Raw genomic sequence first — 15301 nt, forward strand, 5'->3', positions numbered from 1 at the left:
TCGGGTTGGTTCCAATTCAAATTTGCAATGCAAGTTGTGTTGGTTCCTTCAGTGCTCAACGGGGTTCCAAAAGAGACACGGGAATGCATAAAAACAAATACTAGCTAATTGCTATTCGACAGTGATTTGAATCAGTCCATTTCTCTAGCGCTGGTGTGTCTTGAAGCGATTTAATGGAGAAAGCAGAAAAGAGTGAAGACGCATGAGACAAGCCAATTTGCCTGCATGACTGTAAGTCACTAACCACTTTTTTGAAATTTTATTTGCATAAAAAACTTATTCACTACACGTTCCACTAAGCATAAAACAAATCTACGGTGATCAAAATATTTAAACTTTAAAGATGAGTACCTTTATTTTCTCTCCTATTTTTTACTACACTATATAGATGGGAATGTATAAAAACAATTGTGAAATTATTCTACGAAATTATTGTATGGTATTGGTTGGAGACACAGAGGAACTTTCTTGTTGACAGTGATCCCAAATTTCTCAGTCATTTCTATGTCTTGAAGAGATGCACCATTTGTAGGTATCTTCCAGTCAAACCAATACAAAAGATTAGCCACCATATACTCGGTTGAAGCAAGCCCAAACGCCATACCAGGGCATTTTCTTCTCCCAGAACCAAACGGGATAAATTGAAAGTCTTGACCATTGAAATTAACCTTGTTGTTCTCAAATCTCTCAGGTAGAAATTCTTCTGGCCTTTCCCAAAATTCAGGGTCTCTCTGGATTGCCCATGCGTTGACATATACCAAAGTTTTATCAGGAATATCATACCCTCTGAGTTTAACACTGGATGTTGTTTCTCTAGGAGCCAAAAGAGGAGCAGCTGGATGCATCCTCAAAGTTTCTTTGATCACACATTTCAAGTAGTCCAGTTGATCGATATCACTGTCCTCTATTTTTGATTTATTGCCTACGATTCTCCTTACCTCCTCCCGTGCTTTCTTCATTATGGCTGGATTTTTTGCGAGCTCTGCCATAGCCCACTCTACTGTTGTAGAAGTTGTGTCACTTCCTCCTAAAAACATGTCCTGAAATTTTGCAAACAGAAAACAGTTTTATTCTTATGTAAAGAATAAATTCTTGCAAGATTATAATATGCTAATATAAAAACAACTTATGTTTTTATGAATCATTATCTTAATATATTTTGAGCTTTTAATTAGTTGAGAGTACATGAACCAATATTTTAATTGTCATTGTGACTTCAAAAACCTTGGTGTCGTCGTCACAATCATGGTCGCAGATATTTGAATATAAAAATTGTCAACGGATTTGTTTTTTTATGAGGATAAAGGGATAGAAAGAAAAACCATTAAGAGTGCTTTTAAGTCATTTTGTGTAAGGTCGAACTCTGAAAGACCATCATTCTGAAGTTGAAGCAGAATGTCGAGGAAATCTTTCATGTTGGGGTCCCTCCTAGACATTTTATGCTCTACAATTACACCATCAAAGAAATCATTCATTTCTTCAAAAGTAGCCTTAAATTTTTTAATTTGCCCAATGAGAACATCAACCCAACCAAATAAAGGAAACAAATCTCCAATACTAAAATCTGAAACTTGAGTCATTATCTTCCTGCCAAGCTCTCCGAATCTGCAACCATCAACATCATACTTCTTTCCAAATATACACCTACTGATTATGTTATTTGCAGTTGCAAGCAGCATCTCACTAAGGTTCACAGTGCAACAACCATCACTCGAACTCGTCACTTTACGGATTTTATCAACCAATGCCACGGCTTCCTCTTCTCTGATAAACTGCACTGATTGAACCCTTTTCTGACTCAACAATTCAATCACACACAGTTTCTTTTTCTGCCTCCATGTATCACCATAACATGCAAATGCTATGTCCTTACATCCGTAGAGTAAGGCTTTTGTTGATGTCAGACATGGTCGGCTGGCAAAAACCGTGTCATGTGTTTGCATGACTTCCTTAGCCATATCTACTGAGGAAACCACCAACACACGAAGCTGACCAAGATGTAACAGCATTAGAGGACCATACTTTTGTGAGAGGGATTGAAAAGAGCGATGAGGAAGTGTTCCTAGTTGAAGGTAATTGCCAATTATTGGCAATCTTGGTGGGGATGGTGGTAGATTTATTTTGTTTATTCTTGTGAACTTGAACACCAGCAGTATGCTGATGAATAAAGAAAGAAACGTGAAAAGGGCAGTGTTTAGGTCGTGCGACACTTGCTTCATAAATGATGATGGTAGATATTGAAACATCTTTCCTTCCAACATGTTGATTGATGCAAAATATTTATGTTTTTTATGGATGTATCTTTTTTGATGTATATGTTGTTGGTTTGTTATGCTTATGCCTGTGTTTAAATAGTGAGAAATCAATCTCTGCTACACAACAATAAAACAAATAAATAAAAAAAGTGAGGCATACACCATAATTCTGTGAAGCCCTAATACTCCAAAAATTGCGAATTACCGTGTCCGATGCATATCCGATATTGATACACGTCTGATACGTCCTGATACACGTATCGTAGAAGTATCAGGCAGTTAATATCATTTTTATAAAAAAAATTACCGATACATGTCACATACTTCTCCGATATCGCAGAAGTATCAGACAATTAATATTCTTTGAAGATGAAAACGGAGGAGAGGAGACTGATACAATTAATGTTAGAGTATGATGTTTTTTATGGATAATCAACTATGTCATTTTTGGATAGTATGATGTTTTTTTTTGGACAGTATGTCATTTTTGTGTAGTATTTAACTTAAAGATATATAATTGTCGATTATTTGCTCATTTTGTGTAATTTGAATATTAATTTATTATTACTATTAATTTTAGTTATGTTTATATATTGTGCATTTATATATTTAATTTTTAAGTAATGTATCATGTTCGTATGGTATCGGAAATTTTGAAAATTTTCCCATATCATCGTATCGGTATCGTATTATGTATCTTGGCTTCATAACCGTAACTTGATAATTTGAAGGTAGAATTCAACACAATAAGTCACATAATATATTTACTTTTATTTCACATAGCAAACCAACTTTTAAATTGTAACCAACTTTTAATTTTATTTTACTTGTATATGATTTGTTCTTATTAATTATTAGTTAAATGCTTTCAAATTATCAACAAGATGTCCAAATAAGAACATCCACGCCCAGACTGATAAACTATTAACCATAGATAATCTCTTAACCATCCCATCAAAAGATTCGTTAAATTGTGAAACATTACCCTGCCATAATGTAATGTGCTTCCAATGCCAATAAAAAGTAACCCATCCAATGGTATTTAACATCCAGAAAACTGCTAAATAAAATGCGTCCCAAGCCGAAATATCACAAGTACCACCTCGTCCCGGACCATCGCAAAGTTAACTTAGAAAAAATCAAAAAATAAAAGATACGTGTTGCATTTAGGTGGTAGTGGTGGCGCCATTCTTCTGATAAGACCTATATGGAGAATTATAATGTAGGCATAAATTTAAATAAAAAATATTTAGACACACATAATTGAAAAAAGTTAAATATAAAATAAATTAGTCACATCATTTAACATCACTTCATTATCATTTATATTAATTTAAAAAAAGATATTGTGTGTCTTAATATGAATATAAAATATTTAGGCTTGTGCCGAACAAGAATAATTCTACCCATATAATACAAAATCTTTAACTTCAAACAAAAGGATTAGAATTGGGAACAGAGTTTTTGGCTACGTATCATTGAATCGAAGAAGAATGATACACTCGATCCTACAAGAGAGGGAGTAAGACATTTATATCGGCGTGTCGGTAGACTTCTCTCATATCACGAAGCACGTGGAATCCTTTTCTTGTTTTTCTTTATTACAACGGACATGTTGTATTTTTAGAACCAGTAGGACTCTTTTTTAACATTCCAAAAGTTTAATAAAATTTTAGGTTCCGTCTAAAAAATTAGCGCCTGCCATTCTTTGTTCTGTCTTGCCGCTTAAGTGTTAGCCGCTAATTCTAAAGGTAAATTAGAGACCCACCACCGTTTACAATCATGTGTAAAATTGTGACAGTAACAAAGCAAAAAACCTGACTCAAAAGGGCTCACATCAGGTTCAGCAGAAAAATTAAAATGTTCAGCATAATGAAATTAAAAATATATCATAGTTTTATTATACTAGTTACAAGATATGCACCAAAGCCAACAACAAACAACTTTTTCTTTTCTTTTTTTGTTTCCGAAAATAGGAGGTCATTCAAAGGAGAAAGGGGAGATAGATTGAAATCCTAGACGGTGTAATTGAAAGAATGGGTCTTGAATTTGAGGTGAAAAGAAAATGAAACTAAATAAATGAGTGACTGATGAATGTTAGGGTCTGTTTGGTTCAAAATAGGGGGAGGGGAGGTGAGGTATTTTTATAGGGGGGAGGGGAGGGAAGGGGAGGGGAGGGAAATTTTTTAATTACATATGTGTTTGGTTCAAAAGAGGGGAGAGGAGGGGAGGTGATGTATTTTAATTAAATATATGTTTGGTTCACAAGGGGAAGGGATGTATTTTAAAAGCAATTTACCTTTTTACCCTTAAAATCTTATAACACTCATATTGTAAAAACTAATATCTCTTTATTATTACATCAAAACAAATAACACATACTTTTCAAAGAAAAAAAATATCACATACAAGAAACTCACTACCACACCAAGAAATTCACGACATAGACATTAAAACAAAAACTTTGATTCAATAAAACACGGAAGAAAATATTCAAACAAAGTACATCGTACAACCTCCAAAATATTCGTAAATATTCAAACAAGTGTTCCAAATATTAAAAAACATATTAAAATGCAAATAAAGTATTCATAAACATCATAGCACCATTATAGGATGATTAATCAGATGAACCAAAGACCAGTTGCATTATCACAGCTTTGCGTGCTTCAAGTGGACATTGGAGAATCATTCTAAGCTTGTTAACATCGTTCATGACAGCACAATATATCTCAGGCAATGACGCTGCCTCACACCCGCAACCCTCTATTAAATTCCATGTTTCTTGACCAGAAATTGGAGGCAGATCATATTTTTGACGTTCTCTCATTATTTCATTTCCTTCTCGTAGTGCCTCAGCAACCATATTCATTGACTCTTTCATTTCAATCATTTCATTGTTTGACTCTTTATTCTTAGCCACTTTCAATTTCTTCTTTTTACTACCACTTGCTATAGGAGAAGGGTCTGATGATTGTGTTTCAGGTACAGTAAAATCAAAATGAGGAGCATCAAAACCCTCCAAATTCACCTCATTTTGAGCAACATGACCATCAATGTCTTGAATAGTTTCTACAAAGTCTTCATCGATGACCGATGAACTTTGTTTTCTTGTCTCCTTTAAAGTCCCAGATTCATCGCCATCAGCTCGGTTGGGTCCATAAAGTGTCACCATCTTCTCATAATTTGGAAGTGGAACATTTCTCCAATATGCCGCTTTTGGTTTTGACTGAAAAATAAGTTTCACAATAGTTATACAACTATTAATTAATAAAAATATTGCAAAATACAAGATTTATAAAACTTACCGCAATTAGAGCATCCCAAACTTCTGGCTCAGCATCCCATAATTGTGTAGTTGGATTCATGGAAAATCCACTCATACCACCTTTAAAAATGTCGTAATATTCGGTGAAGTTTTTTTTCAAAGTTTTCCAACGGTTTTTTATCTTCACCCTATCAATTTTTTCCCCAAATAATGCACTGATTTCAGCTGTAATATGGTCATATGCTGTTGATGTGAAGGTACCATTAACTTTGTTACCATTTTCAAATTCATGCATGAAAGCATCAACAAGAGCATCGTCCATGGCTCTAGTCCAACTCAAAGTCCTAGAGTTACCATTGTTGGTTGATAATTGCTTTTTCGATGCCATAAGCTATAAAAATGATCAATTATAACATAACAAAATTAAAATATATCTTAATATGAAGTCTCAGTATCATTCGCTAAACATCATAATAAACTCAGTACTACTTTGACAAAGAACATCAAACATCAAAATAATAATAAAACATACAAGATAAACTATTTAGGCAAAAACTTTATTTTCATAATTTAACCAAATTTCATGTGCTACACTATTTTTTATAACCCCGCCCAAAGCAACTTCGTCCCTATCACTTGTTGAAGGTTGATGATTTTCTTGAGATAGATTTTGATTTGCAAGTTCAGCATCTACTTCAGCTATAAGGTCTTCATCTGGGTCTGCGCTCATTAGATAATTGTGAAGAATACAACATGCAAAAATGATTAATTTTTGAGCTTTGACTCCATAATTGGGCTCTGTTGAATTAGATATAATCTCAAATCTTTTTTTCAATACACCGAAAGCTCTTTCAATTGCATTGCGTAAAGATGCATGTCGGAGATTAAACAATTCTTTGTAATTTTGGGGTGGATTTTTTGCCGAATATTCTTTCAAGTGATACCGAACTCCTCTATAAGGTGTAATAAGTCCACTTGTCAGCATGAAGCCAGCATCAACAAGATAATATTTTCCTATAGTAAAGGTAAATATTAAATGTGATAGTTTGAAATATATCATATAAATAATTATAGGTGTATGGTGATTCTTATATTACCTTGAGGAATTTTAAGTTTATCTTCTCGTGTTAGTGCATTCTTTATTATTCTCGAGTCAGAGGCAGAACCTTCCCATCCCGCGAGAACATAAGTGAACTTTAAATCAAAAGTACACGCTGCTAAAACATTTTGTGTTGGATAGTCTTTCCTACCACGATATCGAGGGGCATCTTTTGCAGATACTTTGACTCGTATATGTGTTCCATCTATAGCACCAACACAATCCTGACACAATATCATTTTTTTTATCAATATATATAATTTATTCAAGTTTTGTTTATATTTTATTGTAGATAACTTATTAATAAAAAGGGTTACCTTAAAATATGGGTAGAATCTAGAGCTACTAGAAATTTCCAGAGGGACCGTTGAGCCATCAGGTTGTACAATAAATTTTTCTTCCAATTCAAGAATAGCTTTTAAAACTTGATGGAAATGACGACTAATTGTCTCGCCCGAACGCCGAAACCAAAATTTGACTTCACGATTTTTAACATTATGGGTTAATATGTAAATTGTTTTTGCAACTTGTTCTTCCACGCTTGACCATCGTGTAGCCTGTAAACCCCCCTCTCTTTCTAACATATCACATAGCCTTAAAAAAGTTTGAGGGCTCATTCTCAATAGATTTCTACTAGTTTCACAATTACTAATTCGATACATTATTTCTTCACGCACCCTTTCTCTCTCAGAGCTCATGCTATAACTTAATTTTCTCTTACGAGACATCCGAACATAAAGGTAAACAATTGCACACATAAGTTGAGCTACAGCTCTACGACGCAGATCAAACCATCTATTAATAACAATTTCTCGATCCTGATGATCCATCTAATTCAATAAAAAAATTAAAAAAATAAATAAGCAAGCAGTATACAAATAACACGTATAAAAATATGTTCAATAGTGAAAACGTGAACAGAAGAGCAAGCAGTATAAAAACATCACGTATAAAAATATGTTCAATAGTTAGGATCCATCTAATACAAACAACACACATGAAGAAACATCAACGTGATGAGCAGAGAAGCAGTAAAAAAACAACACGTATAAAAATATGTTCAATAGTTAGAAAAAACATACACGGGTACGAGCAAGCAGAGGCAATGAGGATGAGCAAGCAGCCGTAATGATGATCAAATTGTGACAGACAAGGAGTATAGGTAATACAGACAACAAAGACCTAATAATAAAAATGGTAATAAGGATAATATTGGAATTTTAAAATATATTGAGGATAATTTTGTCAGTTTAATAAACTTTGAAAAAGCTTCCCTCCCCTCACCTCCAAATCCCCCCGATTTGGGGGGAAGCAAAAATTGACTTTAGGAGGGATTTTGCTTATCTCCCCTCCCCTCCTATCCCCTCCTAAAAATTGAACCAAACACAAAAAAATTAAAATATTACCTCCCCTTCCCTCACCTCCCCTCCAAAACCCCCGAACCAAACAGACCCTTAGGGAAATGAATTACTCCATCCGTCCCAAAATAAATGACCTATTTTTTATTTTGTAAACTATTTATATGATCTCTGTTCTGGACTGGCCCAAGAGTTGACCCAATCGCTTCTTCCCGACATTTGGGGCACGACCCAATAAGGCGAGACTTCCCCGACACGCCAGCCAATGACGTGTCCTGCTCGACATCACGGGTAAGCAGCACGTTAAACACGTGCTCATCTATCCACGCATGTTGATCCATTCCTCCATAACTTAACAGCTAAGCAGCACGTTTAGCACGTGCTCATCCATTCAGCCACACTTGTCACGGAGCTTATCCCTTACCCGCGAATAGCGGAACGGCTCCAACCAAGATAGAGGCAAATAACGGTCTCCCCTACGATACAGGGACTATCTTGGCAGTTGAGTCTATTGGGCCGGTTATCCCAGCCCAATAGACCAACATTTGGCCCAGCGCTGGGGGCAACTATATAAGCTCTCCTAGACAGGAGAGCCAGGTATTCTGATTCATTCTATACCTTACTTTCTCTCTCTTCTCTTTGTATCTCTTGTTCTCTTGCTGACTTAGGCATCGGAGCACCTGCAGGTACAAACCCCCCCTTCGGTGTGGACGATTGCTCAACGGACCGGCCATCAACCTTTCTGATCACCAGGTTAGATCAGTGGCGCCGTCTGTGGGAATCTGAGTTCTTCCCCATCTTTACTCTTTCTCAAAGAAACAAAGATCAAAACCAATTCTCTTTCAACCAACAACTTCATCATGGCTAGTTCATCACATCAATTCAATACCAATACCGGCGACGAGAACGTTCTCAATGTTCCAGGCTCTCCACAGCCAGAGCATAACACTGTTTTGTCACCGGTGCGTGACAATACCACCACAACACGTGGTCCAGAAAGCGACCCCCGCGACGGCCGGGAAACCTCCGTCTCGTCCGATGAAGAGGACGTTGAGGTCTTGACCGAGCGTCAAACGGGCAAGCGCCCGCAGCTTAAACAGGAGACTCCAGCAAACAACGCCGGGCAGGTCGTAACTCTGTCTAATTCTGAGATCACAGCCTTAATCGCTGCCTTAAAACAAACAACTGAGTCTATGCAGGCTCAAGGTCGTCGACTAGACGAGCAGAGTGAAAGAATAGCCGCGCTGGAAAGGAGCCGGCGCCGCAGAAAGACCAACTCTCCCCCGCGGAGACACCAGGCTACTCCTTCCCTTCCCCGTCCGGCGGCTGTCAAACATCGACGCCCCGACCTAGAGAGGGTCGAAGTTACTCCTCGGAAGAGAGAGCGTACTCCTCCTCATCGCGAGGGCAGGCTCTCCCCGGGCAAGAAAGGGAAACAAGAAGCTCCGCGCAACCATTCACCTAAAGGGTTGGCGCTGATGACCAAGAAGGGCGCGTCGGGCAGCTACCATCCCCACAACTACAAGTCTCGTAGTCCAACGCCCATGCCCGGCGACTATTTTCCCCGGTCATCCGAGGACCATTCTCCCAACCAATGTTTTAAGAACCGGACCGGACCGGCCGGTTCGACCGGTTCGACCGTGAACCGGACACAGTATCGGTCCGGAAGAAAGGCCAAAACCGGTAGTCAGTGAAACCGGTAAAAAACTGGTATGAACCGGAGTGAACCGGTGGGAACCGTCAAAACCAGTGAACCGGTCACGGTTCTGGAAAACCGGCCGGTTCTCACTCAGTTTAAAAAAAACGATTTTTTTTTTTTTTCTGTTTTCATTTTTCTTTTCACAGGAAACACTAAACATGGAAGTGAAACATTTTCTATGTTTTTTTTATTTCCTATGTTTTTTTTATTTCAGTTTCAAACAAATGGTTACTTTTTTTCATTTTTCCATTGTTATTAAGTATTAACTTTTCCTGTGTACAAAAAATGTACCGTTAACTTTTCCATTTTCTTCCAAGTTTTTCATGAACAAAGAGGCAAATTTATTTATGGAACACAAGGAATGATGAAGAAGAAGAAGAAGAAGAAATGAGAGGTACACAAGAAACATCAGAACAATAACAATGACATAACATGAATAAATTAAATCAAAAACTAGTAATTTGTTTTCCTTGAAACAAAAAAAAAAACGTGAAGAGAGAGGGGGAGGCGGCTGCTGACCGCTGTGCATCTATTTTTGTTTTTTAGGGTTTGTGTTACTAGTGTGTTATTATAATACATATATATAGAAGTAAATTTGGGCCATAGAAAGTTAGAAGTTTGATTTTTAAAAAAGCCCAATATGATTTATTTTTTTTTAAGGAAAAAATCTTTAGATTTCCATATATAAAACAAGTACAAGATTTTTTATTTTTATTTTTTTATGGTAAAATAAGTTCAGATTTCAAAATTATATGAACGGTTTAATGTAAATGGTTTAATAACGGTTGAACCAATCCGACCGGTTGAACCTTGAACCGGAGGTCACAACGGTTCGACCTCCGGTCCGGTTCTTAAAACATTGCTCCCAACGGGAGTGACGAGGGCGATCCCCGATGCCCCGTTTCCAAAGGCATCTTGAAGGCGCATATTTCGAAGGGCTTCGAGAGACCTCCTACGCTCCCCGCGTACGATGGTTTGACCAACCCCGACGATCACATAGCTAATGTCAACGCTAACCTGGATTTCAGGAATATCAGCGGTGCCATTAGGTGCAGACTTTTCCCAACCACACTGAGGAAAGGAGCAATGACATGGTACCAAAGCCTGCCTCCTCACTCTATCCATTCGTGGAGGGACCTTACATACCAGTTCTCTAGACACTTTACAGCTTCCCGCAAGCATCCAAAAATTGTGCTTGCTTTGGAGGCCATATACCAAGCTGAGGAAGAAACTCTCCGAAATTTTGTCGAGAGGTTCAATAAAGAAGTCGTGCAGGTCGAGACGACCGACGACATGAAGAAGTATTTGCTGCAGAGGGGCCTTCGCCCGGGCAGCGATTTTGCCAAAGCTGTTGGCATTGAAAAGCCACCCACCTGGGACGACCTCCTCGAAAAAGCTCAAAAGTACATTCAGTACGAGGAAGTCCAGGCAGCTGATGTCGCCCGCCTTGCCCGACCTGGAAGCAGCCACCCTGCCCGCGAATCCTCCCATAGGAGCGATGATAGGGGCGGCGACAGGGGAAGCGACAGAGGCGGCGAAAGGGGGAGAGATAGAAGGAGGGGCGAAAGACGAGAACCTTGTGGCCCTCCAAGCACGTTCAGCACTTACACCCCCCTCATCAAATCACGGGGAGAGGTATTCGCTGAAGTCCACACCTCCGAATTCAACAGAGCAGGAGTAAAGTGGCCAAAGCTAACCCCCCTGAAGCCTGGCCAAGACAAGAATAGGTATTGCAAATACCACAAAAGTTATGGTCACAGAACCGACGACTGCATCCAGCTGAAGGATGCTATTGAAATCATGATCAGGAACGGACAGCTGAGAGAGTTCGTTAAGAGAAACAACGATCCTCGACCAGAGGCCGCAAAAACTCGCGCGGTCGAGGAGGTAATTCCCCAGCCAGCCGGGCATAACAGTACCAAGCAGATCGCTATGAGCGTATCCTGGCCAGAAGACTTTGCTATCCCCAGCTGTTTCGGGGACACTTATACTGGTCCTACACTTAGCACGTGGGACTATTTTACAGACTCATTCGTCATATCCGGTGGTCGTATGGACAAGCACACCATCGGATCAATAAAAAGAAAGTTCGAGGAGCTCATTGATATGTCCTCAAACATGAGCGCAACGCTGGACAAGGCGAAGGGGCGATCAATGCCTTTAGCCTTCTATCTCGAGGAGCTGCCCGGTGGGACAGCCAACTTTCAAATTCCCCTCCTCGTCTGGGCAGACATGGACAACATGGACGTTCGTCGGTTCCTCATCAATCTGGGGAGCTCCTGCGACATTATGTACGCCAGTCTTTTCAGGACCTTGCAGCTGGACGAGACACATCTCACCCCATACTTGGGCTCAGATCTCACAGGATTCAACGGGGCAACTACTAAGCCTTGGGGCTATGTCGACCTCATCGTCACTTTTGGCTCCGAGGAAACTACCAAGTCGATCAAGGTCAAATTCTTGGTCGTGGACTGCCCCTGCCTCTACCAGTGCATCATCGACAGCACGGCCATAGCAGACCTGATTGCTGTCCCCTCCACTGCTCACCTGAAGATGAAGTACTATACTTCCAAGGGGCAGGTTGCTACTCTGCACGGGGACATTGAAGCTGCGAGGAGGTGCTTCGATGCAGCATCCAAGGGCAACAACTTCGTTAGCAAAGCCCCTGAATCAAAGAAGCCGAAGCCTTCCCCGGAATCACCACCAAAGCTGCCCGCACCAAACGTGAGCTCTATCGATCTCGACAGCCGCACCTCCAAGAAAGAGCACAAGGAGGAGAAAAAGTTGCGGAAGGAGGAGAGGGAGTCTGATGAGGCGAGCAAAGAGCATCACCGCCCCATTCCAGATGGAGAGTTCGAGATAGTCCAGTTCGGCGAAGATCCAGGCAAAGGAGTTAAGATTGGTACAGGGCTCCCCGACCTGGCGAGTAAGCAGCTGAAAGCCTGCCTTAGAGAAAATGCTGATCTGTTTGCATGGCACGCTGCTGACATGCCTGGGCTGGATCCAAACATCGCGTTTCATCAACTTACTGTCGACCCACTTGCTAGTGCCGTAGTGCAACGTAGGCGTAGGCAGTCTCCCGAAATAGCGGAGGCTACTGAAAAAGCTGTAAAAGACCTCTTAGAGGCAAATTTTATTTCTGAAGCCAGATACACTACCTGGTTGTCCAACGTTGTACTCGTTAAAAAATCTAATGGAAAATGGAGAATGTGTGTTGACTATACCGATCTTAATAGGGCTTGCCCTAAAGATTCTTATCCTTTACCTTGCATTGATAAACTAGTTGATAATTCTTCTGGCTTTAAATTATTGTCGTTTATGGATGCATATTCAGGATATAATCAAATCCCAATGGTTGTGGCCGACAGGGGAAAAACAGCCTTTATGACTGAGTCGGGCAACTATTACTACAACGTAATGCCCTTCGGTCTGAAAAACGCTGGTGCTACTTACCAGCGCATGATGAACAAAGTATTCCGGGGAGAAATAGACGACATGCTCGAAGTTTACATGGACGACATGATCGTCAAATCCCACGAGGAAATCGATCATACCGCCCACCTACGTAAGGTCTTCGAGCAGGCCAGGAAACATAACATGAGATTCAATCCGGAGAAGTGCACCTTCGGGGTACGAGCAGGAAAATTCCTCGGATTCTACCTAACAGAACGAGGAATTGAAGCCAACCCCGACAAGTGTCGTGCTTTTACCGAGCTCCCAACTCCGAGCAATAAAAAATCGATCCAAACCCTGAACGGAATGCTGACCTCATTATCTCGCTTCGTAGCGAAATCCGCTCAACACGCATTGCCCCTCTTCAAATTACTAAGGAAAGAAGCTGTGTTCGAATGGACGGACGAGTGCGAGCAGGCCCTCCAACATCTGAAGAAGGCCCTGTCCGAACCCCCAGTCCTCTCACGCCCGGATGTCGAGGAGGTATTATACATTTACCTCTCTGTCGCATCTGAGGCCGTCAGCGCAGCTCTTGTCCGTGAAACAACGGAAGGACAAAAACTAGTATACTTTACGAGCAAGGCTCTCTAGGGGCCCGAACTCAGATATCAACAAATCGAGAAGGTGGCCCTTGCCTTGACAAACGCAGCAAGAAGACTACGTCACTACTTCCTAGCACACACAATCGTAGTCCAAACCGACCAACCCATCAAGTCACTGCTTGGTCGATCAGATATGGCGGGCAGGATGCTCAAATGGTCCCTCGAGCTTTCCGAATTCGACATTCGTTACGAAAGCAAAAAAGCACTAAAATCACAAGTCCTAGCAAACTTCGTGGACGAAATAACGAGTCCATCCTCCACGACAAGCGAGGCAGACAAATGGACAATATTCGTCGACGGAGCATCGAGCGCCACGGGAGCAGGAGCAGGAATTATCCTGGAAAACAAGAACGGGATCATAATCGAAGTATCCCTAGCACTATCCTTCCCGACATCGAACAACCAGGCCGAGTACGAGGCCTTCCTAGCAGGACTACGGTTGGCCGAGGACATGGAGGCTAAAGAAATAAAAATCTATACAGATTCACAGCTTGTCGCGTCACAAGTGTTGGGAGAATATCAAGCCAAAAATGATAATCTCTCTGAATATTTAGCATTAGTGAAAGAAAAAATCACTAAGTTCGAGTCCGTGGAGGTGCAACACGTTCCACGCGAGCACAACAAACGGGCAGACATCCTGTCCAAACTGGCAAGCACAAAAAAGAAAGGCGGAAACAAATCCGTCATTCAGGAAATACTCCCTCGACCAAGCATCGAGAAGTGTAAGACCCATAATTTCATTGTACATTAAGGATATTAAGTGTTCGTTGTATTTGGAATAAAATGAATGTTTGGTTGAAGTCAATTGAGTCGTTTTTCAAATTCGTAAGCACGTTGCGTTGAAAACAAGTGTAGAAAAACTGTTTTGTGTGAAGTCTGAACGTATACGTGCCTTTTTGCCCCCTTTGCGTTTTGATTTGGTTTTTATGGTCAACATGAAAGTTGTAGATCTCGTCGTTAGCTTTCCAACGATTATTGGTGCGTCTCAATTGGACAATCGGAACTCAAGTTATGATCGTTTCCGTAAGAGGCGGATTCGCAGAAATCGTGCTTGTTTCGCGCTCGAGTGTCGGAATAGCATGAGGTTGGTTTCATTAGTCTTCTTTTATGGATGAGGTTGTTCCTGCGACTTTAGAGATCCATTTTTCGAGTTGTTCTAGTTTTCGAGAAAACGGGCAATATTTTACCCGCTGTCGTAAAATTTTACGGTTTCGGAATTCAGTAAAATTTCAGATAGAAGGTTTATATATCTGCGCGAGTTAGGATATGTCCTGAGATTAATTTTCGAGAGCGTGGAAGAAAATTACAGTCGCGAAAAAAAGATTCGGCGATAAGTTTTGGAAATATTTTGAGACGGACGTTCGTTCCGTAAGTTTTCTGTTTTTACGAATTTTGCTCGTCGCGGCGCGCGAAGGTTGTGGGGCGTGTTAGAAATATCTAGATATTTGTGTAAGGGAATTGGAGGGCTAGGATTGGCCAAGGGAAAGTGCTTTTGATCAAGTGGTCATGGTGGAGCAAGACCACTTGTCATAGGTTTTGTTTGGTAGACTTTTGGGACTTAGAAAAA

At 40.3% G+C, this 15301-nt stretch overlaps 3 protein-coding genes across 3 annotated transcripts; all 3 read right to left on the minus strand.

The window, feature by feature from the left end:
* Positions 1-416: 416 nt before the first annotated feature.
* LOC123898161 (phenylacetaldehyde oxime monooxygenase CYP71AN24-like) lies at positions 417-2586 on the minus strand. Its single transcript, XM_045949055.1, has 2 exons — positions 1323-2586; positions 417-1040 (listed from the first exon to the last, which is right to left on the minus strand). Exons 1-2 carry the CDS (start codon positions 2259-2261, stop codon positions 417-419), a joined length of 1563 nt encoding a protein of 520 aa, XP_045805011.1. The 5' UTR covers positions 2262-2586.
* Positions 2587-4460: 1874 nt separating this feature from the next.
* On the minus strand, positions 4461-6029 carry LOC123898128. Its single transcript, XM_045949016.1, has 2 exons — positions 5564-6029; positions 4461-5484 (listed from the first exon to the last, which is right to left on the minus strand). The coding sequence occupies exons 1-2, from the start codon at positions 5909-5911 to the stop codon at positions 4876-4878; spliced, it is 957 nt and encodes a 318-aa protein (XP_045804972.1). The 5' UTR covers positions 5912-6029; the 3' UTR covers positions 4461-4875.
* A 38-nt stretch (positions 6030-6067) lies between these two features.
* LOC123896180 lies at positions 6068-7452 on the minus strand. The gene is made up of 3 exons (XM_045946602.1): positions 6940-7452; positions 6621-6846; positions 6068-6537 (listed from the first exon to the last, which is right to left on the minus strand). The coding sequence occupies exons 1-3, from the start codon at positions 7450-7452 to the stop codon at positions 6068-6070; spliced, it is 1209 nt and encodes a 402-aa protein (XP_045802558.1).
* Positions 7453-15301: the final 7849 nt, after the last annotated feature.

The sequence above is a fragment of the Trifolium pratense genome, linkage group LG7 (assembly GCF_020283565.1).
Source record: "Trifolium pratense cultivar HEN17-A07 linkage group LG7, ARS_RC_1.1, whole genome shotgun sequence".
Taxonomy (NCBI): Eukaryota; Viridiplantae; Streptophyta; class Magnoliopsida; order Fabales; family Fabaceae; genus Trifolium; species Trifolium pratense.